Consider the following 25412-nt stretch of genomic DNA (forward strand, 5'->3'; position numbering starts at 1 on the left):
AAATTTAGATAATAAAATGCCGAAGCATCAAGCCTCTGCACCTGCAGCCGAACGAAAGACAAAGAAAGAAAAAGAAACCAAGCTTTCGAGAGTACCTACGAGCTCAAAGGAAAAAGAACGTAAAAGAAAGAAGAATACTTTGGAACAACATTCCGAGCAACAAAAAGGTACAATCATCACAACCGAACCAAAAACGAAGAAGAAAAAATTTCACGCCAAAGCAACCAATGTTTCATCTTCTTCAAGCTCGCACATAACTGATTCTGCATCAGATGATTTACCAACGCGCACAAGAGCCATGATGATGGATGAAGTAGAAGAAACATCAATTGTTAGCCGTGATCATACATCAAACAAATACTATACAACACTGCCATCTTCAACAACTCCTCCCGAAAACTCTTTCGATTTGACTGATTACGAGAGTTGGAATGCGCAACAAGTTACATCAGTGCTGATTTCTCGTAAATCTTTGGGTGGTGATGGTTTGTCGGTTGAAAAGCTGAAGCCTTTGTATGAGGCTGGTTTTGATGGCTCATCTCTCCACAACATTGTTGAGAATATCCAAGACAAGGACAAACATTATGCTCTTGATCAATTCAAGAACACTTTAAAAGACAGTGGTTTTCGAATGACTTTTCAACTCTCCAACACTTGTCAAACTGTTGTTTCTTGGGCTAATGATAGAATTGTTTTGCCTCGCCAAAAATCACAGAACCTTCTGAAAGCAATAGAACAAGGACATTCATCCTCCCAACAAAACTCTCTCGATTTGACTGATTACGAGAGTTGGAATGCGCAACAAGTTACATCAGTGCTGACTTCTCGTAAATCTTTGGGTGGTGCTGGTTTGTCGTTTGATGATGTGAAGCCTTTGTGTGATGCTGGTTTTAAAGGCTCATCTCTCCACAACATTGTTGAGAATATCATGAAGAAGGATGAATATTTTGCTCTTGATCAACTTAAAAGTACTTATAACAAGAATAACGTTCCTCAACTCTCCGACACTTGTCAAATTATTGTTTCTTGGGCTAATGATAGAATTGTTTTGCCTCGCCAAAAATCACAGAACCTTCTTAAAGAAATAGAACAAGCACGCCATAATATGGAAACAAATTTCGAACGTTTTTATTCTAAAACACGGGGAGAATTGGCGACCATGTACCCAAAAATGGTATTGAAAGCTGAAAATTTTGATGATTTTGAGCAAACATTGCGCGCAAAGACTGATATTCCTTCTGTGAAAACTAAATTTGGCTATCCCAACTTTGGTGAACAATATAGGTCAGCTAAATTGCCTTTAATGACTAGCTCACTTGCCAAACATGAGCTACCATATTTTACACAATTCCAGTACACTATGGCACAAGATGATGAGGTATTGAAAAGACTAGCTCCTAAAACCAAACGCAGCACATTAATGTTTATGGGACCATCTGGTGCTGGCAAGACATCAGCTTGCGTGCGTTTGTTATGTCGTAATCCTGGAATGGTTTTAACATGTACTTCATCATCAGAGGTATCTAGTGGATTGACCACTGATTCGTTGATGCGTCAAGCATTTGGCTACTTAAAGGGACAAGATATTTTTGAACTTTTTGGCTCAGTAGAACAAGTAGTGCTAATGGTATTCATATGTAGATTGATTTATATTTCAAAGCTAATTGATGAAGCAAAACAAAATCCAAATGTATTTAAATACTTTGCTCAGAGAGATAGGAATGAAAATATTGTTAAAGGCGGAATACTTCCCTATCTTGCATATATGCAATCCAATGGCAAAACCAGCGCAAGCCGTGAAGCTCTAACCTACGCATTGAAATTTGTTTATTCTGATCCCGAAATATTGAAGTCATTTGTTGCAATTTTGGTGAACAAGATAATTCATTCACTTAATGACAATTCTGCTCTATTTGGAATAGTTAAGAAAATTGAATATTTTATAGTTGTTATTGACGAAGCAAACGTTTATGAAGGGTTTGTATTGATTAATTTTTCTTACGTGATTCATAACATGATTTCATTAGCAACAATTCTGGCTCTAATAACCTTTCAGAGTTAATAAGTTTGAGTGGCGAGAAGAGAGGACTGTTAACCAAGTTTGCACAATCCATTGGTGTCATAGAAAATTTTCATCTGTCCATATTTTCTGGAACTAATTTTTATGTTGATGTAGGAAGTATTATACAATCAGCTCTTGGTAAAACTGAAGCAAAGATTGATGTAGGGAGAATATATGACTTTGGTTTGGTTGCAAGAGATGATATCATTTCATTTTTAGAAAAACATATCAAAATACCAAACAACGAGAGGCAAGAGATTTTATTCTATTTACATGAACGGGGCTACAAGTACTTTAGAAGAAGATTAATCACATTGGCATTAGAAAATTTTTCTACACACAACAGCTTGATAGATGCTATTAAATTGTCCGTAGATGAGTTTGTATTGGGAGCAAAAAAGCGTGTAGAGCCTTATCTTGATACCTATAACTCAACACAGGCTCCTCGATTGGACACACAACAAGCAATTCAAGAAGGAATTCAACAAGCCATTGTTAAATATGTTACTCATTATCATTTTCCATTTTTAGGTTCTGAGTTTAAGGTTCACATAGATGGTGTTGCTGACGCTTTATTATATTCTGGATTTTGTGGACCAGAAAGTTCTGAAAATAATCAAACCAGACCTAATTTTGTATTTTCTGCAAAGGATTTTATTGGATATGAAATTGGACTAGAAATTCTAAAGAAGATACTTAAGATTGAAGATAAATCAAAATTGATGAAACAGATTATTCAAGAAAGGATCAAATTGCTCTTGCAATCTTCAGACCACAACATCGATTTGGAATCCATTGTTATGCTTAGACTCGCAGAGTTAGATGGTACACGGTTGTCAAAAATTGGTTGTTTCAAACCACTAATCACCAACAATCCAATTTTAAAAGGCCACATATTCAAGTGTAAACATTGTTTAGATGCAAATGGATATGTAGAGTACTGTATTTCCAAACAAGTTATAGCACCAGAGAATAAGAAGGATATGAATGGAGAAGAATTGTTCTGGACACACTTTTCCAAGAAGAAGTGGGATTTATTAGATGGAGTTTTTATAACTCCATCTAATGAACACCATAACGATTTGTTTGGTATTAACAGAGTTAACGATTCTACAGACATGATTATTCCAATAGGTTTCCAGTGTAAAGTTCAATCTGGAGCTAAATTTGACCCACATTCATATTTTAGCTCCACTATTCCTGAACTATTTTATCTCGATAATTATGGAAAATTGAAATCTGACACCCTCTACAATTTAAATTGTAATCATGTTGAAGAAACCAAGATTAAGGATCAAAAACAATATCGTTTCGTTGTGATGGATAAATCAAAAAAGATAATAGATGATGCGAATGGTAAAGGCATGAAAGTTAGTTCAAGTGCAAAATGGTACAGTGGCAAAAGAAATGATATTTTACAAGTATTTAAATCATCAAAAATGATGCAAGTGTGTATTGGATTTCATACAACTGAAACATTCTCAAACAAGATTGTAAAGAAATACCAGCAAAACTATTTGTGCTCCTTTATTGACATGAGCAATTATGACTTACTCTTCGATAAAGAATGGGAGACATATTTAAGGAGCTTTTTAACCACAGTGGCCGAACGAGTGAACAGCAACAATAAGAAGAATAATTTGGAAAAGAAATAATAAGGAGAAACAACAGTTTGCCATTATACCTGAGGGACTGAACAAATCTACAGGCAGAGCCCACGTAGTGGCATCAAATCCAACCTCTCTCATTTTTCAATTGGCTCCTGATCGCGGCGATCCGATTCAACCCAAAACAAGGTACTCGATTTTGAAAAATTGAAAGATAAATATTTTGCATTACACGCTTGAAAGGACTTGCTCAAAAGTAATTCTCTCCGAGGGCTTTTCACAGAGCATCATAGAGACCAATTTCACAAACTCTTTCGAATACAAATCAATAGAATGATAGTTCTGTAATTGACTTGTCAAAAATCCAAAATTATATTTGTCGCTCGAATGGAAGACATGGCAAGCATTGCGTGAACATCAAGAGTCATCACTTTCTTTTCAATAAATTCTGTCCATAAATTTCCTTTCATCAATTCCATTTTAATTCCCATAAACGAAGGAGGATTGTTGATGATAATTCCTTCATATATCGAAAGAATATGTGGATGGGATCATTGATTCAATCTCAATGTTTCATTAAAGTACTCATTTTCTCCATATTTCATAAAGTTCACAGCAATGTCCTTTCCAATCGAATTGTCATAAACTTTATAGACATGACCAAATCCTCCTCGAGCTATAAATGAATATTGGTTTGGATACTTTCATCTAAATACGTTTCATATTCATATCGGTCATTGTCTTTAATGGAGGAAACAACATCTAACGCTATGCTATCTTGAACTTGTTTTCTTGGAACATGACAAGTGATTAATAATTTTTCCTCATTATATGCAATTTCATAGTTTGATTGAACATTCAAAATCACACAATTAGACTTCTCTTTAGAAAGTATTTCAAGACATCATATTGAATTCACCAAACGAACAATTCTTCTCATTGACCTCAGTGGTTTGAAGAAGTTTCAAAATTTGAATGATTGGTTTGTACATGATAGTTCCAGAGTCTTCCAAAGTGAGAATATAACAACATGTATCAGCAGTGGTGGATGTCGAATATGGTTGACAAGACTTTTCATTTAGATCCAACTTTGTTGCATTACGTACATCTCCCACTAATACAGGACATAGAAATGTATCGTACGTAGTTACAAAATTCTCCTTAATAGATTGGTGGCTTGCTCTTGATACGCTGTTGGAGCTGGAGGACTTGTTTCTTTGAGAAACTTTGGATAAAGTATCATTCAACCTTGGATGTTGCCAACCACATTGAGCTTCCAAAACAAAATCTTGTCTCACAACAGTCATGTTAACATTGTCCATATGGTCCTGAGTTGGGTTGAATGGGCATAAACAAATGCTTTCCGATTCCATTAATGGTTTACATGTTTCGCGATATGCCATGTCGTTTCTACTTTTCTTTGATATTTCAACCAAAAAGCCCTATCAAATCCTTTCAAAAAAGCATAATCTTGTGAAGATGTGAAAATAGGATGAACAGTTATGCCAAATTTCACAAATTCATCCAATTCCTTGTGAGTTTTGAAATAAAATTTGGAATTGATTTCAATTTTCTTTCTCATGTGTTGAATTAATTGAAGTGTGTCATTGTCTGTGGTTATGACATTTGAATCCAATAACACTTTCTTCAATTCCTTGTCAACTTTGTAAACGCGCTCACCAGCTCCACGTTGTTTCATTTTCCCCAAATACTTTTTAGTTTTGGCATCAATGTTGTGTTCAAATTCAATTATCGTATTCAATGCTTCAATGGCAGCTTCAGTGAAATGTTGACAATTACATTTCGTTTTGTCATACATTTTTGTTCCATTCCATTCAGCACAAAGCTGCAAAGAGCTTTAAGTTTTTGATTGCCTCTCAGTTCCCTTAATTTCACTAATAGTAGCACCAAACACAGCCTTAGCAGAAGATCGCTGTCTAACGGTAGCAAGAGATTTGATCTCGTATATTAAACCACTTCCACTTACCATTCCATTGGTCAATCCAAATTTTCTAACGAATCTATGTTGTGTAGCTTTGCTCAATTCAGTGATAACAAGTGTTACTTTCATCTTGGACTCGTGGTCTATTCCTTGCCTTGTTTCCGTCTTGTAGCTCTCTATACGTGGATTCAAATATTCATACATGAATCTGTTAGGGAATGGTTGACTTGGATTTTGAGTTGTTGTGTATAGATGCTTTTGAAATGAAATCCAACTTGTGCATACAAAATTCAAAAGCCTGCTTTTGTTTGACACTGAATTGATTCTCATCCCATGAAGGGCATGGAAAAACTACTGAATCTTCGCTTTTCATTGATTCATTCATTATATCAATAGCCAGGTCATCCATTTCATGAAAATTGGTGTCGAGACATTTGGCTTGAAATTCTTTCAGAGCAGAAACTTTTTTGACAATAGAATTAGTAAAACCCACTGGTACACCCAAACGTTTTAAGTCGTCGAGAGTCATTGGACCGAGTAATGCCCCATTGATTAGATGCGTTTTCAATACTATTTTATTCATCGCATGAAATAATTAATTTGGCAAATTTTTGATGTAAATACAAGAACATACTTTCATGAACTTGTTTGTCTGTAATTTTTTGATTGGTCAAGAATTGAAGAACAACAGAGGATCCCATTCCGAGAGAGGAATATTGTCAATGGCATGGTTGTTTTGACATTTTTTTGAAATATTTCTATGAGCTTACAAAAACAAAATGCGTCCTCCATGATAGACAAATATCAAATTTTAACCCCAGAGACAGAGCATTCTATATCCACCATGACGGACATATGACTAATGATACACAAACCACAAATAAGATCCAGCACCCATTAGTTTACAAAAACTGGACAGAAATCCAAATCCTCCTCACTATTTACTATAAGGACACGATAAACACTAAAAACCAATAATCTGATACCTGTCCCACTGGGACTAAATAAAGTTCAATCTATTTTTTTGAAATATTGAAAACTTTTCTGTTGTCAGCAACTAACCGAATGATATCAAACCTATGCCAGTTAACATGTACTGATAGTGTTATACTTGTCGCTCTGCCTATTCAGCTCCAACACTCTCATCTGACAATTCAGCTAATTCTATCAGCTCATCATATTTTTTCTTAATTTTCCTCAATTGATTTGTTTTTTGATACCAATCACTCATCCGTTTGTGATTTGGATACAGTTGTGCACACCTTTCCATAGAACGTATGTAGTAGTGATACCAAGTTGCCGTTTGTGAAATGCTTTCAAAGTTAAGGTGATTGAGAAAGAAGGTTGTAATTGTCACAAAGTGTAACAATAATGACACGGCCATCAAGTTATCACTTGATTTTAAATAATAGTCAATAAGTATCATAACTGCATCAACGTACAATATTAGGTCATTTTCTAACGCTGGTTGAGGAAAATCCTTGGCTACCGATTGCTTTTCATCATGAAACGTGTGATAGAATTCAAATACTTTTTTGGAGAAATGAAAAGCCAAACCAACGTGATACTGTAGCTGTTTTGTTTCTTCCAAGTTCCTTTCTTCAGTAAAATCCCATTGGATATCTTCAAGAGTCCTGAATTCTGAGAGAAGTCTGTTCAAAAGGGAAATACAAGAAACGTGCTTTCGAATTTCAAAGAATTTTTACACCTTCCAGAATAAACTCCTCCACCAAATAAAAAGGTTCTTACGGGATCGTCGTTTGTGGAACGAGTAATTGGCACTGTCGTAATTCTTCTCTTACTTGCATTTTCTCCATCTCTGACAGGTATGGCCTGTTTCGTTCTTGTAATGCTTTATGTAAATGCTTGATCATTCTATGAGAAGGTCTAACACCAAAAACGACCCCTTTCCGTATTGTCACTTTCATTTCTTCCAAAGAACATGTTTCCATTTTCCGTTCTTGAATTAAACACCACCGAGATTCGAATTGTTGATCAAACAAAGAAGCTTTCATACAGTAATTCGAGGCTTCTTCGTAGTAATTTGCGCAGTCTTTTAAGCTGGATTGAAAATTTTTGGAGTTTGATCTCATCTCCAGGCAATGTACCAACTGCATATAACAATTGCATATTCGAGAGATTCCGTCTCCTCCGAAAAGTCGGAAAGCAACAACAAGACTCTAATCCAATCTTTAATGTCCTCCTTTGCTTCAGGGTCATGGATTCTGTAACTATCATTTTCTTTTTTCAATTTCTCAACGATTATTAATTCGTGCCCTTGTTCGAGCAAATAAAGCGTGAATGAACATCGAATACAACTTAAAAGATATCTATGAAGTTAAATGTAGTTTTATTCAATAAACAATTTTCCAATTTTTTTGAAATCCAACTGGAATGCCATTTCTCAATGTCATGCAGTTTATTCTCTTGTTGTTGAAAAACAATTATATCTCTGGAGATTGTTTGGTTTGGCTGTCGTTGGTATCAACAGTAATGGAAGTATCCACTGGTTTGAAATTAGAATTCAAGTTCAATAATAAAGTATCGCTATTGAGGAATATTCTGTTTTGTGAAGCACTAAGGGTTTCAGCAATTTGTTGAGCTGCTTCAATTCTTCGCAAATCTAAAAAGGCATTATTATTTCGTGTGGCATCTCCAACCAATCGAATGGCTTCGCTTTCTCCTTCAGCTTTAAGAATCATTGACTTTTTCTCCTCCTTTGCCTTCTCCACAATGAATTTGGCTCTTTCGGCCTCCTGTTGTGCAACCTGTTTTCTTTCAACAGCAGCACTGTATTCGTCTCCAAATCTCAAGTGAGTAATTGCAACATCATCAATCACAACATTAAAATCTCTTGCACGAGCAACAAGTGAATCTCTGATTCTAGCGCTCACATCAGGACGTTTTGTAAGCAACTCGGCAGCTGTAAATTGAGCAACCACACTTTTCAACACTTCATTCACAATACTAGGTAAAACTCTATCCGCATAATTCAATCCCAAATTTCTATAAATTTCATCCAATCGAGTAACATCAGGCTTGTATAACACACGAACACTCAAATTTACAACTTGTAAATCTTTAGAACCGGTATTTGATGATATTACTTTTGGCGTTGCTCTTTGGTCATAAATGATAGGTCTTTCAATTCCGGGAATCAGCAAGTGATATCCTTCTCCGAACACTTTATCACCAACACCTGTGAATCGATTAAATTTAATGGCTTTGAAACCTCCTTCAACAACGTAAATGGAATTGTATAGAGCAAAACCACCCAAGCCAAACATTGCAAGAGCGGCTGTGGCCAGCCCTAAACCTTTTCCAGCACTGCCTCCGCTTCTGTAAGAGCCACCACGGCCCGAGCCTAACATTCCCGCAATTTGTTTGGCAATTTTCTGTGGATCAAAATCTTGCATGATGTATGGATAGAATTTGATGAAGAGTATTTTTTTTTGAATTTTGTTAATTTTGATTGAACGGAATTCATTATAAAGAATATGATGAGAATGAAAATTGACAAACATTCGCGTCAACACTGTTGTTTACCAACTTGTTATTTGTTAGGTACGTCGTTGCTTATTGGATCGTGTGTGACTCGTTTATAACAAGATCTTGTTTTATAATTAATGTGAAGCAGGGGTTCCCGAGCGGTCAAAGGGGGTAGACTCAAGTTCTACTGCGCAAGCTTCGTGGGTTCAAATCCCACCTCCTGCAATTTTTTGATTTTCACCTCCTGCAATTTTTTGATTTTTCACCTCCTGCAATTTTTTGATTTTTTTGAGAGTGATTTTTTGATTTTTCCAGGGAGTGATTTAAAATGCCCTGAGAGCTGGTGGTCCGGATTTTTTCGTTGAGAGCATGAAATCAGAGAGTTCTTTTACAACATATAACCAATATTAAGAAATAAATATTCATGTCACAGTTGGTTGACTCTGATGGAAGCTGGTTATTTGTTGTTTTCGCCAAATAAGCAGTTGCTAAAAGATATATAGTATACGGAGTACCCAGAATTCGTATAACGAAAACTCCGTGGAGATTCATCTCGTCAGTTCTAAGATCAGGATGATGATTTTGGTAATAGCGTTGATTGCATTGTTTTGAACTTCTTTAGTTTACGAGAAAATCAGATGTTGTTGTTTAAGGATATTTTTTTTCATCATCTTTTGCGAAGAGTAAAACCTTTCTTGATTTTCTCAAACAATACAATTCCGTGGAGATTCAACTTTTCATTTTCCAAACACACACGTTAGAGTCGATTGATGGTTTAATCTCCATGACCTGAATTGCTGTTGTTGATTAGAATAGAATGTGTCCTCTTCTCTTAATGATGTTCATCAAAATTTTTTTCAAAAAGTTCATCTTGTCTTTGAAAACGAAACGATTTTTTAAGGATTACCCAAGCATAGAGGCGAGTTGTATTGCATGCGTGCACATGAAATGTTGACATATTTCAAACAAACGACTACTATTAATTGTCATCAAAAAAATGCCCAACATACGCGCTTCACAAAAACGCACACACAAATTAGACTCTAAGGATTTGGTACAGAATGGAGTTTTGACGTTAGTTTGATAATACATGATGATTTTGCTTCCGTGTTGCTATTGCATCGCTATCGCCTCGACTTGTATTTTTTTTGAAAAAAATCCGGACCACCAAGCCACAATCACTTTCCTCCCCCTTGGATTTTTCACCTCCTGCAATTTTTTTAAAAGACTTTCTTTCTTAGTGTTCACCATAAATGTTAATTTTATGAAATTGATTCTTAAATTTCAAACACAATGTACGAAGGCTTTCACCTTTTAAAACATGCTTTGCTTCCAACCAAGCCTAATGCGACAAAAGCCTTTATGAAATAACTGGCGTTGTATTTTTGTCTGGAGTCGCTGCATTTGGCAAGAAAAAAACAACGCAATTAAGGCACCACCACATTGTCATGACTCAAAAGAGAGCCAAACAAGCCTCATCATGGTCGCCAGGCTCAGACACTCTCAGTAAACAAACGAATAAGAAGAAGAAGAAGACTATTAATCTCACAAATGGTACAGAGTTGGAAAATACGTCATCGGCACCACCTTTGTCAAAGGCTAGTAACGTGACACATTCATCATCACGACAATCTTGGTCCATTGACAGCTGAAACATGCTCCGCAGCTCTTTTGGGTCGAATGATTTCATTAACAATAGTGTACTGCAAGCGTCTGCATCTTCATCATTGTAATTCCAATCCTGTCCAAGTCATCCACCCTCTTGCAAAATTTTTATTTGGATTGCCTGAGCTTTTGTTGCACTCCTAAGACTTTCAACAATGGAGTTTCGCTTTAAATGCCAAATTTAAAATAATAATTGTCAAATTTATCTATTTGAAAACTTCAATCTTTCTGCCACAACAAGCAATCAGCTCATTCGTAACACGGTTCAAGCATATATGTCTCAATTTTTCAATATATTCTTCTCTCAACAATGTTTTTCCTTCCTGTGAAAACACCATGACTTTACCATAGTCGTCCTTTTCACTGACAACAGTACATACAAATATCCGTCCATTACTCTCCTCAATACACACATCGGTAGGTGAGCAATAATTAATTCCCTTATTTGTTTGCCTTTTAATTGTTCCTTGTAAGCGAAACGCGCTTGAATGTTGTTGCTCATCCATGTTGGCTTTCTGTTCTTTTTTCAGAATATAAATCTTGTGATTACTGTTGTCAGAAACGTATAAATATTGATTATGAAAAGCACATCTTGCTATGGAAGGAAATGTAAATGGTATACTACTGGTAGCATTGTAAAATGGAAGCTGTCCCAAGAACTGACCATTGGTAGAGTTCACAATGGAAATACATTCAGTATCATGAATATAAATGTAGGCAGGAGAGGAATTCGAGTTCTCAATACACATTCCCCTCACCTGTGTGGTGAGAGTGGACGTCCAATGAAATGCAGATAACTCTAATGGATCTGTATTCTTCAAAATAGCATCGATGAATTGATGTAAATCGAATTTCTGCAAAATATATTGACGATTCATGGTAAACGAAACAATGATGGAATCTCTTCCGCCTGGTTCTCTTCCAAAGGTGACATCTTCTTCAACATCTATACAATCCCAATTATGTTTTGTGTCATATTTTGCCAATAAATTTTTGCGAGTGAGATCGAAAATGAATAAATGATCATTGTTTAAAATTAACAGGCAATTGCATCCGTATGATAGGTGTATTTCGCCGGACAAATAATCTCCCTTTTCCGTAGCAGGAGTGTCTACTTTTCGGAAATTCAAAGAGAATTCTGTCTTGTTTTGAAATTTGTGTGTCAGCAAACGAAGAAGGTGTCGTGAGCTTTCTTGGATGTCGCTTGGAAGTAAATCAATAAGCGTGATTCGAGACATTGTTTTCATTTATTTTTATTAATTTAAAAGATAGTTGAGAATTCAGAAGAATCTACTTGGGTTTTCTCATATTCTCAACCAGTTATCTCAATTATGAGCCTCCTACTATCATCATGCAATAAAAATCAAAATTTGGGGACAGTTGCTAGACAGATGGAAAAACCTGTCCAAGTCATCCATAAGGTAAACATGTTGTGTGAAGAACCTGCAATGATAGACTTTTCACAGTTTGATGCAGCCACCTTGTTTGAGGATGAAGGGAAGGTTTCATCTCAGATGCAAGAAATGCCTACAAAGACATGCATCTTACAAACTCAAAACGTATACTGAGCTGCGTCAGGAAGGGAAATTATGTCCTAGACATGTATCTGTTACATTGGAAGAATGTGAAAATTCCAAGGGTGCATGTTTCAAATGTGGAATTGTTCACATGACACAACTATATTCCTCTCTCAAATGCTTAGCGCAAAATGTGCAGGTCAAGAATCCCTTGTTCGAATGCGAAGATGAGGTTGGCTGCCTTCCAGAGTGTCAATTGTGTGGCACGGTCATTGAAAATTTGTTTCAAGCCGTAGGAGCTTGTTTGCATCATCTCAACTTGGTTTCTTTGATCAAGCAGAAGTTTTTAAATAATAATAATAAATAGTTTGATGATGCGTTGTGGAAAAGTTTTGTTGTTCAATGATGCCAGTTGTTGAACCGAGTGCCTTGACAAATCCTCACGCAGCGCACAAAATCCATTGCTCTCATTTTTCAAACTGCTGCAGAGTAAAAATCAAAAAATTGCAGGAGGTGGGATTTGAACCCACGAAGCTTGCGCAGTAGAACTTGAGTCTACCCCCTTTGACCGCTCGGGAACCCCTGCTTCACATTCATAATAAAACAGGATCTTGTTATAAACGAAACACACGAACCCTGCTTGTCGAGTCATTGGTAACTAAAAACTGTTGCTTTGAACTAAACCTGGTAGCACAATGCAAAATTAATGTTTCATTTTCAGTGTTCTTGGCTCATGCGTGAACAGAATCATTTCGAAATTAACATTGATAACTTGGAAAACAGTAAGAGTGTCGACACTGATTGGATATTCAACAAAAAATGTCTCAAGAACTCCTTCGCATTGATACCTCGGCAAACAAATCACAGGATACAACCAATTATAACAACACAAACAGCGAATCACCCGTTCCGTTTTCTCCAATATCATCATCATCTTCACAAAAACAAGCACCACCACCTTCTCCTCTTCTCCTCTCACAAGCTTCCTACTTTATTCATTCGCTTCATGAATCTCATGCCAAGCTATCGGGCCATTCCGTATTACTAACTCAACAAGAAATTCAACACCATGTTTTACAATTTTTGTCTGATTTTGATGAGAAACGAAAATCAAAATATGGTACTTTGGCAACAACCATTTCCGAGAAGGAACAAGAACATCTCATTCAAGTCTTTAACAAGAAATTGGCAAACATGTATAAAGAGGAAGGAAATTTATATTTGAAGAAAAAGAGATATGCTACTAGCGTTGACCTATATATTGCATCATGTTTAATTGCTCCAGATCAGCCCATATATTATAGTAATTTAGCTGCAGCCTTATATTTTTGTAAAAGATATCAAGAAAGCGAGCGTGCATGTGAATTGGCAATCATGTTAGATCCACAATATGGAAAGGCCTATTCACGATTGGCAAAAGTGAAGGAAACTTTGAACAAATTTGATGAGGCAGTAAAGAATTATGAAAAGGCAATTGAATTGGAAACATCACAAACTGTGAAAGAATCCATTATTCAACAAAGAAATGAGTTGTTAACAAAAATTAAAAAGTAAGAGACTTAAGATAAAACAAGATCAATATTTGTGTGTAAACAATACTAGTTCATAGTTGAAACTTCAGTCAAATTTATCTGTAGGTACAGAGCTCAATGATCTAATAAATAATATATTATTCCTCAATGTCTTGTCTTTTTGAGAGAAAAGTTAATACTTGTCTTATTGAGAGACAAGTTAATACTTGTAAAAACCTCTTCCAGTCTTCTTTCCCAACCATCCAGCTTCCACCATCTTTACCAACAATGGAGATGGTCTGTATTTACTGTCCGCAAATTCAGTATACAAGACTCTCATGATTGCCAAACATGTATCCAAACCAATAAAATCAGCCAATGTTAATGGACCCATTGGAACATTGGTTCCCAATTTCATTGTCTTGTCAATATCTTCAACAGTTGCAATACCTTCATGCAAAACATTGACAGCTTCATTAATATATGGCATCAAAATACGATTGGCAATAAATCCTGGAGAATCCTTAATGGAGAGAGTACAAGTCTTGTTCATGGCATGGGCTAATTGAGTTGTTCTCTCATAGGTTTGATCTGATGTTTGAAGTCCTCTAATAATTTCAACAAGTGTCATGACTGGTACTGGATTCATAAAGTGCATTCCGATCACTGTGGATGGATCCAATGTTTGAGAAGCAATCTTGGTAATTGAAATAGAGGATGTGTTCGTAGCAAGAATGGTCTTGCTAGTTTCAGCACTGTTATTGGAATGAACCAATTGAGACAAGTCCTTGAACAAGCCCAATTTCAATTCCGTTTGTTCAGTGGCAGCCTCCACAATAAACTCACATCCCGAAGCTAATTTACTCAAATCAGTTCCCGATGAGAAGGAGAGTCTTTCGGAAAGAATAATTTGTCTCTCCTCAGCAGTCAATGTTCCTTTTTGAACATACTTATCCAACAAGGTCTGGATCAACTTTTTACACTTGTCAATGGATTGAGGAGAAACGTCATGAACACGAACGGAAGGGATTTTAGCGTTCATGGCTGCAACCAAAGCAATACCTCCTCCCTTTCGTAATATCAATCATAAAACCATGTTGTGTAATATTCATCGGCACAGTGAATATAGTTTCGTTGAAAAGCAATAAATGTTCAGGATTATTAATATCAATATTAATCGGGAAATGATGATGAACGGAAACGTACCATCTGACCGGCACCAATAACGCCAAAGGTTTTTGGAAGTGAATGTTGAGATTGAGCAGTGCTGTAGTTCGCTCGTTGAGCCGTGATGATTTGAGAGCTCATCATCATGTTTTTGATGTGCGCGGCATTCTTCTGAACACAACGACGGAGCATTTTGAGTGTGTTTTTTATTTTTTTTTAAATGATGATAAATCATGAAGCATCTTCATTTTGAAAAGATCTTAAAGCCATGTTCGATTTAGCTTAATTATTGTTTGCACAGGCATTTTCAAACTCAGCACATATGAATTTCTTGAAACTTTCACCTTCCAATATTCCTGTCAGATCATGATTATTCTTGGATAGGGCAATGATTTTGTTCGCAATCTCCAATCTCTTTTCGAGCAAGAGTTGTTGAGTTTTGAGTGAATTTGAATCCTCTGTCAAAGTAGTAGAACAACCTTCGTTAATCATATTCTGTTCCGCAAGTCCATCAATAAAAATCTCCATTAGCTCTGGATTTTCCAATACTTCACGAACAGCTTGTTTGAATGAGTGAGGAGCGAATTTTTCTTGAGATAGTGACCATAGTGGTCGCTCATCTTTAGAAATGACCGAGTTGTCATGCTTTGACAAAGACGGCACGAGAAGTGGCGCCTCTCTATTCACGTCAATCAATGGAAGCACACTACCAAGAAGAGTGGATTCTTTTCGAGCATTTTGCGTCTGCTCTTGTTGCAAGTAAACAAGCGATTCTAATGCCTTGACAAGGTCTCGTTTCTCGTCCCTAATAAGCTTGAATCTATGACAAAGACTTTTCAAAATTTTCAAATCATCATTCAAATTAATTTGTGTACTACAATTTTTCTCCTCGTTCAATTTCATGCCACAGGTACTTGCATGATATTCAACAACATAAGAGAACCTCAGAGAAATAGCCATTAAAACAGCCTTGGTAGCAACAACTGGTAAGAATTGAAAACATGTGTGAGTGGTAGCGAGTATCATAATATCAGAGCATACTTTCATAATTTCTGTTAAATTTCTAACTTTGGAATTGACTAGAATTTCCAAATAAATCTGGCGTCCATACAAATGAGCTAATAAAAATAATGTCGTGTTTCTTTTTGCAAATGTGCTCGTGAAAATGCTGTCAAAGCACCTCATGCCAACGTGAATGGCTTGAATAAGTTTTTGAGAGAGTTCTTCGCTTATATCTGTACAGGAGCTTGCTGCCTCTCCAAAAAGTTTTTGTCTCGAAAATTTGATTTTGTGATTAGACAACGCTTCAAATTCATCAAATATAAAAGTTGTAGGTCGTTCTTCTTCATAGAAGAAAATGTCTGCGTATCGTAATTGAGTTTCAATTAACATTGCAGTTACAAAATTTTGAGAGGAAAAAATTTGGGGAATGCTGAGTTCAAAAAAATCATTTCTATTGGCATGAGCGCTGTTACTGAACGGTGAGAAATTCATTGACGAAAACTCCTGTTGGTATTGGGTTGTATTAGATGTACAGTTAGAAAGATGAGGTTGTAATTTAGCTCTGACATGCACCATTAATGCTCTTGCTTTGCTCTTTTCTCCCTCCCCTAGCAAGTAGTCAGCCATAAACTTTGTGGCTATGATTAAATTCATTGAGTCAAAATCGTCACAATACTTTGAAATTAATTGTTTTCCGTGCTGAAATAAATGTTGTGGCAGTAAAGTGTTTCGCTCAGCATTCATGCTATTGAACGTGTCATGAAAACTTCCTGCTTGTTGTAAACTCACTGCTTGCAACAAGTAGAATACAGCTAGATCTTTTTCAAGGTCATTTTGGCTGTACAGAGGAGGTTGTTGAGAGTGAGTATAATTTGCAATGCCATTATAACCACTTGTTAATTGACTTTCAATAATAAATTCTAATTTCTTTCTGTCTATCAGTGGTATGCCCAAACATGTAAAGTTGAAATAAATATCCATTGTTTGTGTAGTTGACAATCGATAATTAATGGCATGCTGAATTTGAGTTTCATTCGGATTAGCATAAAGCGATGGATGAGGTCGATAATTAGGTTGCGGATGGGTAGAAATACAATTACTGTGCGTTGAATTGGATGAGGTTGAAAACCCGCATGATTGTGAGTATGGATGATAGTGATGATAATTAAGTCTATTGCCATTATGGTAATTCCTACTAGAATCATCATGTTGATATTCCGAGAAAGAAAAAACTATTTCATTGGTACAGGTCTTGTTTTTTGCGTTCTTAGCATTGTTAGTAGTAGCTGGTTGCTGCGTTTGTTTGTTGGCCAGACGTCGTTTTTCAGCAGACGAAGGTCCATACACACATTCATATCCTCTCTTGAGGCAGTGCGAGCATGATGGACGTAATTTATCACATTTCCGATGTAAATTTCTGCACGATGAACAGGGTTTTGATGCCATTGTTGGAGGAGAAGAGATGTGGTTATCAGGATTGGGTAACGGGCTCTGTTCAAACATTTTTTATTTAGATATTCCAAAATTTAAATATTATTGAAATTCATTAAAATCGAAATGGACTGAGAGTGATCACGCCCTTAATCTCGAGTGGACGTTTGACACAACCACCTCTCCAGCATGCAAAAAAATTGAGTCATTCATTACCCTCACTAATCGACAACAACAACACATCAAAACACCTTTGGCTCAGCAACTTGCGTTGGTTGAGCTTGCTGACCAATCCAAAAACGAACGAAATTATTCAACAGTTTCCATCAACAAAAGCCAACCATCACAACAACCATAGCAGGATTCCCTACCTATATCTACAATGAAATTCAAGTGGTCCTCTTGTCTCGGTGACCACAACAATCCTTCTTCCCACACTTCCTCAAGCACCCATCAACGCATTCTCTCCTATCCTCCAACGAATTCGTCTGGTACAACCAACAACAACAACAACAACTCGCTACAACAACATCCTTCCAGTAGTACCACTCCACTACTTCAATCCTCTCAACAGGGTAATTCTTCTTCATCATCATCACCATATCATCACAAACGATCCAAAACAACCTCTCCTCATTCATCATCGTCCAATACTAAATCTATTTTCGGGTCCTACAAGAAGAAAAGCAGCAAGAAGAATGGTACAAAGAGCACACCCACTTCCGGTAACAGTTTCTCACTCATTGGCACTAATAACAAACACTACATTTATAAGCCTTTGAAAAAGTTAAGCGATAGTAGCCATCCTCATCACGATGGTGGTGTACTTTCATCCAATAGTAGTGATGTTTGGCAAATTGAATTGATTGAACCGAGTGAGCTTCGTGGAATTTATGCTCTCAAGAGAATTAAATTAGTGGACGACCATGATCATGGTGGAGATGATGATACCACAAGTTATGGATCTAATTTGTTGTTGATGAGATCTATTCAAAAGCAAAACAACAACAACAACAATAGAAATAGCAGTGCTTCGTCCTCCTCATCGTCATCATCGAGTACCATCAGAAATAACCGAGCCAGTAGTAATAGCAGCAGCACAACGAGTGCAGAGGCTGAGAATGGACATTCAACCACGAACCATTGTGTTGTTTCCTTGTTTACCTCCGTTCCCAACTCGACGTCGGTAAGCACAGGATCAAACAATGTTACTACTACTACTACGAATAGTACTTCAACAACGTCCCTGAGCAGCTTAACCCCTCATGCTGCTGCTGTTGTTACTACTACTTCTATCGATGAGGATGATCACGGAAATACAGAAACCGTTACTCCTCCTTCCACATCTACCACCATGAACATCTCTCCGGGTAGTGCTGGTTCCGTTCCATCCTCTTCAACAACAACCAATTCCCTCAAAAACTCTCATCAAAATACCAACATTACATTAATGGACTTGCAACATTTAAATATCGTGACCTATATCGATACATTTATTTCGCAAAACATTGGAGGAAAATTTTTAAATATTTTACAAGAATTTTGTACAACATCGTTACAAAAATTATTCCAATTGAAACAGGACATTCCTTTGAATTATCAAATTCAGTGGTCTCTTCATATAGCACAAGCATTGAAATATATTCATGATGAATGTCACATTATACACCGTGATGTGAAACCTGATAATATATTATTGAAAAAAGTTGTGTTAAATAATACGTTGACGAATGGTGGAACTCCTACGAATGCTACAACACCTCATTCTCATTTAACGCCTCAATCATCTACGAATAAGGAAGGATCGACATCGCCTTCATTACCGTCACAACAACAGCAACAATCGAAATTAATTATCAAATTAGCTGATTTTGATTATGCCAAACAAATTGATGTCAGTAATGCCAAAACATTTTGTGGCTCTCAAGAATATATTGCACCTGAAATATTCAAGTATGGATATTACAATCATCATGTTGTACAACAGAAAAAGAAGTTACACAATCATGTAACCTCAACAAGTCTGAAGCAATCATCATCAACTGGAGGATTGTCTCTAACTACCAATAACAACACTCCTACAACTAACACGACCTCAAATTATTATTATTACACAAATAAGGTAGATATATGGTCGTATGGTGTGGTTGTTTATCAATTATTAGTGTCACCTTTAAAATTGAATCATTTACCAAATTTTAGAGATGAATTGGCTAAAAATCCAAATTATGTTCGAAATTTACTGAAAGATTATTTAATGGAAGATCATCCGATCACAGTCATTCAGGGATCTGCAACATCAACAGGCACCAGTGACAACAATGATCCTTATTATCCTGAAAATGTAACAATTAGTTCTTCACTCACGAGTCAACAATTACATCAGCAATGTATGGCTCAGGTTGTTGTGGATTGCTTGCAATTAGATCCAAATCAAAGACCAGATGCCAAAGATATCGTGAGAAGAATTGAAATTATTTATTATCATACCTTCAATAAGGGTTTAAACTCGGTGCAGAAATAAACACTCATTTCTAATTTTCAACAAATTTCACATTCACTTGGTTTGGCTAGACATTTTCGCCTCGCATAGCGGAGGGAATGGAAATTTCATGCTTTTGGCAAAAGTCGCTCACAAACGGATTCAATTCAAGTTGGAATATGCTGGCGTATCGTGAAGGCATGTTGTTGTCTTGATCCGACTGAATGAATTCTCGAATATTTTCCAAAATTCCTCGATCAAATAAATTGAGCTGATAGGTTCTTGGGTTAAAAGCTTTGAAAAAGAATTTAGCAACCATGATGAGATTGGGATTATTTGTGTAAATTTCCACTTTGGCCATTAAATACTTCAAATATTGTTTCGTTGGAATTATGTAAACATGCTTGTCAGGTCTCATCATCTCAAACGCCGTATTGTTAAATAAAATTAAGAATACTTGTTGTGTCCACAAAACGAACGAGAAGATCAAGAATAATGCAAAATAGCACGTGGGTATCAACACGTGAATGTTCTCTCTCAAAAATGTTGAAATCCATGAAAACATTCCATCATTCTCTTGCTCCACGTTTCCCTTAGCAGTTCCCACAGGATGTGATGAAAATGTCAGTAACACGCTCCATCCACAATAGCAATAAATAAATGTTGCCACCAAAACACATGTCACAAATTTCATGAACATGACATGATTCTTCTCTCCAATCGAATTTAACGTATAGGCACAATAATGATCGAATCGACAAATAATTTGGTCACTCATTCGATCATATTTAGATCTCAATGGTTTTCTAATGAGTAATTCTTTACAAAAATTGGAACCTGACAGAGAAGGTAATGAAATATTTTCTTCTTCATGATTATTTGAAGAGTCATTGGATGTTGATTCTAGTACATGGAAACCATCTCTTCTAAAAAATATAGAATCTATGGCACTATGCGAATTCATAGTGTTGTTGTTGTTGTTGTTGATCAGTAATGGTTGATAATAACCTGGATTTGCCTTAAATGTTAATTGATACCACAAATAAGTGGCATAGATTATAAATGATAAAAATAATACAAGAATTAGGAATTGAGATATCCATGTTTGATTTGGATTCACAAATCTCGGATAAATAGAAAATAACCATGTTAAACAATAAAATAAAGTTGATCCCAAAAATAGTCCAATATAAAACACATCCTTTTTCGTGTGAGATGAGTGATGCTGATGATTTCCTGACAATGAAGAGGTCGGTGTGTTGATTATCGGAGAGTTGAAAATCAAGCTCCTAAGATTGTTTGGTTGTGACATGAATAAATAACCAATTCCAATAATTAAGCTCAATAAAAAGATCCATATTGGAGAAAACACATTAAGGATCACAAATATGATAGGAAATATTCCAAAAGTCAGCCATAATCTTTTTCTAGCTTTTCTCATCACTGAACTAGTGCTGTATTCATTATTTTGAGATGAAAGGAGTGATTTTAGAATTGAAAGATTCTTGGTCGATTCTGAACTCGAACCAGTCTCTACTGGACTCAATAATGAATTGACATGTGAAGTGAGTAATCGTTCGGGATTGTGAAAAAGATGAGCAGTTGATTTTTCAAATGGTGACGACATAGAGGAATGCATGAGGAGAGATTGTTCTGAAGAATAATGATTCGTTACTGCTTCATCTTCAAATGATTGTTGTGGATGATTAAGAGTAGTTTGTTCCAATTCGTTGTATACTCTCCCATGTTGATATAAATGCAGTAATTCTTCAACTGTTTCTTTCATTTTCAATCGATTCCAATAAGAATGAAGATCTTCATTGTTGGGATCATCCACAAGTGATTGATGTAAATAATCCATGACGGTTGAATTCATGTGATCTTTCTCATTCATGAGAACTTCTGTCACTGAGGCAATCTCTGTCATTTGAGAAGGTTGATTTGAAAAAGCTTGAAAATGTTGGATCATTTTCTGTGTTTCGAGTAATTCTAGTAAAATATATTTCATAATATTGAAATAACCTTTTCGAGCGACCCAATGAAAGATTGTTCGATGAGACGAGTCTTTTGCTGTCAACAATTGAAACATGTGTTCATAAAATTGTAAATCCTTTTCCATAGTCCTACATGGATGAACATTGTTTGCATCCATTTTGGATCCATTCACATAATAAAATTTCAAAAATTGAATGATAAATTTCACATGAGATAAATGTCCTTGATAGCATGCCCAGTGTAAAATCGTATGATTTTCCTTATCTAAATATTGTGGATTTGAATATAAATGTTTCATGGTCGTGTCATCCATCATGAAAATGATTTCTGTCATGTCTAACAGTGATGACTGTTGGTCTTCATTGTTCTGTTGCTCTTCATCTCGTAACAATAAATGATGCATTAAATATTGAACGAGACATGTATGATGATCTTGAATGGCCATGATTAATATATTGTATTTGGAATCCTGTTGCACATGATTGATAAATAATTGTTTTAATACATCATGATCTCGTCTCCATTCATTCCGAATTTGTGATTTTGTAGTGTTCAAGATTGTTGTATTCACATAAATATATTTCGAATATAAATGTACAAGTAATTGAACAGTTTTTAAATTTCCTCCCTGAATGGCCCACATGAATGGAGTTTGTAATGCATCGTCTTGTGTGGTGGCCATTAATTGTTGAAAGATTTCAGAATCGGAAGAAGAGGTTTGTAGTAATAATTCAATCATGTCATTGTATCCATAGTAGCAGGCCCAATGGAGTGGCAGTGCTCTTCTTGATTCATCTCTTGACAGATGTAAGGATGAAGAGGAACAAGTTTGAGTTAAAATTTCTCGAAGAAGAGAAGTGTTGTGTGAATGAATGGCGTAGAAGAGAGATCGATGAGAGTTGAATTCCGATGTGGTGTTCATTGATGTATTTTCATGGTGCTGATGGGTGGTAGTTTGTAGCATGTTGTTTTATTTTTTGTTGAGATTGACAACAGACAGAACGAAAGACATCAATATATTGGTAACTTCTCTAATTGGAGTTAAAACTTTATTGCTGCAAATTCTTTTCTTTCTTTTTCTGCTTGGCAGATGAAGGCAAGAAGTGATAAAACACTAAATCATTGGAATCATCTTGTCCATGAAATTGCCACTTGTCATCTTTTCGGAATGTACTCGTACTTTGAAAATGACCTCTAAACAACTTGGATTTTCTCTTCTTCTTCACAGCTGCATTGTCCAACGTCGGTGAAGCACTCGCTGAAACAGAAGAAGATGAAGGAGAATTGATTTTGTTTCCATTCAAGATATTCATGCTACTACTGGTAGAACTACTTGGACTATTGAGAGAAGCCTGATTCATCATGGTATTCAGCTCACTTGGGGAATTCATTCCACCACTATTGGGATGAAAACTATGAAACATGAAAGGAGGGGAGGTTGAAAAGGAATTGGGAGAAGATGAAAAGGTTCGTTGATGATGATGAGAAGGTACCGTAAAAGTGTTGCTATTGTTTAAGGTCATGATGGGTGGTTCTTCCGAATGCTCTGAGGTTATCAAAGTTAAGGAAGAGGATGGTTGAGAATACAAGGAAGAAGACGAGGAAGGAATGAAATTCATATAGAGGCTCGCATTGGTGGGTTGAGGATTTTTGTTTGAGAAGGATGAAAAGGAACTACAACTTTGACTTCTTCTCCGATGAGAGGATGGATTGGCTACTGAGGTACGCGTTCGTTGTTGTTGTTGTTGTTTGTGATTGTTATTGTTGTTATAATTGAGATTTTGGAGGTTGTTATAATTGAGTGATTGTTGTAAGTATTGAGAGGAGGAATGGTTATTGTAATGGTGAGCATCTTGTGGAGTAGTGGTCGCATGACTTGATTGGTTGTAACAGGTGGTCCTTACTGATTGCTGAGAACCGATCATTGTTGGAGATTCTTCATACAAACATTGAGTGTGGTTCTGTTGTTGTTGCTGTTGTTGTGGATCATTCCTGAATGGTGGTTGTTGAGGCTGTGGATCCACATCAACATCTGTAATGGAATGTATCACAGCAGCTGTGGATGTAGAACCAATCATCATGATTCCTTCTTCCTCATTCATGAATGGTGCTTGTTGTTGTTGTTGAGGCTGAATCAATGGAGAGGATATTTGAGGCTGAAAGAAGAAGGCTTTTTCAATGACATTCAATTCAGCTTCATCAAACGATAAATTCAAAGGAAAGAGAGGAGAGGAATCTGTCGTGGTTGTTGAGGAAGAGGATAGAGAGGAATCAACACTTGAGCTGGGAACCATGAGAAGGAGAGGGTTGAAAGAATTCAATGTATTGGCACTTGAGTTGTTACTACCAAATGAAGTTGAGGAAAAAGAATTGGTTGTAGTAGTGGTAGAAGTAGTAGTAGTACTGACTGGATTGAAGGGATGATGATGAATCAGAGCATCCATGGGTTCATCCAAAAAAGTATATTCAGGGCGATGAAGAGATGTCATGATGGAACCATTGAGTTCATCATGATGATTTGAGCAAGTCAATGGAAAAGAGGATCCTGTATGACGTGGTTGTAAGGAAGAGAGATCAAAACAATTCATCTCTTGACTTTCCATCATCACGGTCTCATCTCTTTGAGGGTAATTACTATTGAATTCCATCATCATGGTAGAACAAGATGAACCATTCACGACTTCATTCATCATGGAATCTGCAGCCTCATCATCTTCGAATGTAGTAGAGAATACTCTCTTCTGAATAGTATGATCAGAAGGACTATTCCTCAATGTCTTGTCATTATGATTCACTTGGAATGAATCAATTAATGATCCATAAGTGTTGTTATAAGGATTGTTTGACCTCATTATAGATAATGTTTGGAGATGTTGTAGTTGTTATTGAATTATATAAACACAAATTGGTTTGGGTGGATTCTTCTAATTGGACACTAAGAATGAAACACCAACTCCAAGTATCAAAATGATATCGTTACAATGATAGTATGGGTTGTTGTTGTCTTGTATTGAGGTTCTTCTTTTTAACAAGAAATTCAACAAAAATCCTCAACATGCAAGTATGCAACATTTGGCAACCATTGACGTGTTTGTAGAAAATTTCAGAAAACAACATTTGAGGTATGCGTACATGTGTGAGTGGATTGTAAAAGTGGTTGGATTCCATGATGTTGAGAGATGTTGATACTTACAAAAATTGTTGGTTGTTGATCAATTATGGAAACGGACGGGTCGTTAATTGTTGAGCCTTTAGCTCTTTTTGAAAATCTGAAAGAATTGTTGTTGCTGTTGTGATTGACTCGAGCCGAGATTCAATTTCTTTCTCTCTTTCAATTAATGAATATAAAGGGAACAAGGACTGCGGTCAATAACTCTCTCGAGGTATGTTGGATGATTTGAAATTATGAAATAGGACTACTCTCAGAGAGAGATGTTATTAACAGCAGCAGTAATCATCCACTGAAATGTATAATCATAGACGTGTGTCAATGCAAATAATTATTATTTGGATTCTCAATGCACTGTGAGTCTCTCTCGGTT

The 25412-nt window shown here is 36.2% G+C and overlaps 11 protein-coding genes across 11 annotated transcripts; 3 read left to right on the forward strand and 8 right to left on the reverse strand.

The window, feature by feature from the left end:
* Positions 1 to 16: 16 nt before the first annotated feature.
* On the forward strand, positions 17 to 3717 carry C9374_013497 (uncharacterized protein; the record flags this gene model as incomplete). Its single annotated transcript, XM_044689379.1, has 2 exons — positions 17 to 1977; positions 2028 to 3717. 2 exons carry the CDS (start codon positions 17 to 19, stop codon positions 3715 to 3717), a joined length of 3651 nt encoding a protein of 1216 aa, XP_044553906.1.
* An 848-nt stretch (positions 3718 to 4565) lies between these two features.
* Positions 4566 to 5488, reverse strand: C9374_013498 (uncharacterized protein; the record flags this gene model as incomplete). The annotated part of the gene is made up of 2 exons (XM_044689382.1): positions 4566 to 4997; positions 5054 to 5488. The coding sequence occupies 2 exons, from the start codon at positions 5486 to 5488 to the stop codon at positions 4566 to 4568; spliced, it is 867 nt and encodes a 288-aa protein (XP_044553907.1).
* A 334-nt stretch (positions 5489 to 5822) lies between these two features.
* C9374_013499 (uncharacterized protein) lies at positions 5823 to 6312 on the reverse strand (the record flags this gene model as incomplete). The annotated part of the gene is made up of 2 exons (XM_044689383.1): positions 5823 to 6181; positions 6246 to 6312. 2 exons carry the CDS (start codon positions 6310 to 6312, stop codon positions 5823 to 5825), a joined length of 426 nt encoding a protein of 141 aa, XP_044553908.1.
* Positions 6313 to 8055: 1743 nt separating this feature from the next.
* C9374_013500 (uncharacterized protein) lies at positions 8056 to 9027 on the reverse strand (the record flags this gene model as incomplete). Its single annotated transcript, XM_044689384.1, has 1 exon — positions 8056 to 9027. One exon carries the CDS (start codon positions 9025 to 9027, stop codon positions 8056 to 8058), a length of 972 nt encoding a protein of 323 aa, XP_044553909.1.
* Positions 9028 to 10971: 1944 nt separating this feature from the next.
* On the reverse strand, positions 10972 to 12003 carry C9374_013501 (uncharacterized protein; the record flags this gene model as incomplete). Its single annotated transcript, XM_044689385.1, has 1 exon — positions 10972 to 12003. One exon carries the CDS (start codon positions 12001 to 12003, stop codon positions 10972 to 10974), a length of 1032 nt encoding a protein of 343 aa, XP_044553910.1.
* Positions 12004 to 13101: 1098 nt separating this feature from the next.
* On the forward strand, positions 13102 to 13836 carry C9374_013502 (uncharacterized protein; the record flags this gene model as incomplete). The annotated part of the gene is made up of 1 exon (XM_044689386.1): positions 13102 to 13836. The coding sequence occupies one exon, from the start codon at positions 13102 to 13104 to the stop codon at positions 13834 to 13836; it is 735 nt and encodes a 244-aa protein (XP_044553911.1).
* Positions 13837 to 14013: 177 nt separating this feature from the next.
* On the reverse strand, positions 14014 to 15152 carry C9374_013503 (uncharacterized protein; the record flags this gene model as incomplete). The annotated part of the gene is made up of 2 exons (XM_044689387.1): positions 14014 to 14862; positions 15000 to 15152. The coding sequence occupies 2 exons, from the start codon at positions 15150 to 15152 to the stop codon at positions 14014 to 14016; spliced, it is 1002 nt and encodes a 333-aa protein (XP_044553912.1).
* Positions 15153 to 15242: 90 nt separating this feature from the next.
* On the reverse strand, positions 15243 to 17465 carry C9374_013504 (uncharacterized protein; the record flags this gene model as incomplete). Its single annotated transcript, XM_044689388.1, has 1 exon — positions 15243 to 17465. The coding sequence occupies one exon, from the start codon at positions 17463 to 17465 to the stop codon at positions 15243 to 15245; it is 2223 nt and encodes a 740-aa protein (XP_044553913.1).
* A 310-nt stretch (positions 17466 to 17775) lies between these two features.
* C9374_013505 (uncharacterized protein) lies at positions 17776 to 19917 on the forward strand (the record flags this gene model as incomplete). The annotated part of the gene is made up of 1 exon (XM_044689389.1): positions 17776 to 19917. The coding sequence occupies one exon, from the start codon at positions 17776 to 17778 to the stop codon at positions 19915 to 19917; it is 2142 nt and encodes a 713-aa protein (XP_044553914.1).
* Positions 19918 to 19963: 46 nt separating this feature from the next.
* Positions 19964 to 22834, reverse strand: C9374_013506 (uncharacterized protein; the record flags this gene model as incomplete). Its single annotated transcript, XM_044689390.1, has 1 exon — positions 19964 to 22834. The coding sequence occupies one exon, from the start codon at positions 22832 to 22834 to the stop codon at positions 19964 to 19966; it is 2871 nt and encodes a 956-aa protein (XP_044553915.1).
* An 85-nt stretch (positions 22835 to 22919) lies between these two features.
* C9374_013507 (uncharacterized protein) lies at positions 22920 to 24722 on the reverse strand (the record flags this gene model as incomplete). Its single annotated transcript, XM_044689391.1, has 1 exon — positions 22920 to 24722. The coding sequence occupies one exon, from the start codon at positions 24720 to 24722 to the stop codon at positions 22920 to 22922; it is 1803 nt and encodes a 600-aa protein (XP_044553916.1).
* Between the last annotated feature and the right edge of the window lie 690 nt (positions 24723 to 25412).

Source organism: Naegleria lovaniensis, assembly GCF_003324165.1.
Source record: "Naegleria lovaniensis strain ATCC 30569 chromosome Unknown tig006, whole genome shotgun sequence".
In the NCBI taxonomy this organism is placed as follows: Eukaryota; Heterolobosea; class Eutetramitea; order Acrasida; family Naegleriidae; genus Naegleria; species Naegleria lovaniensis.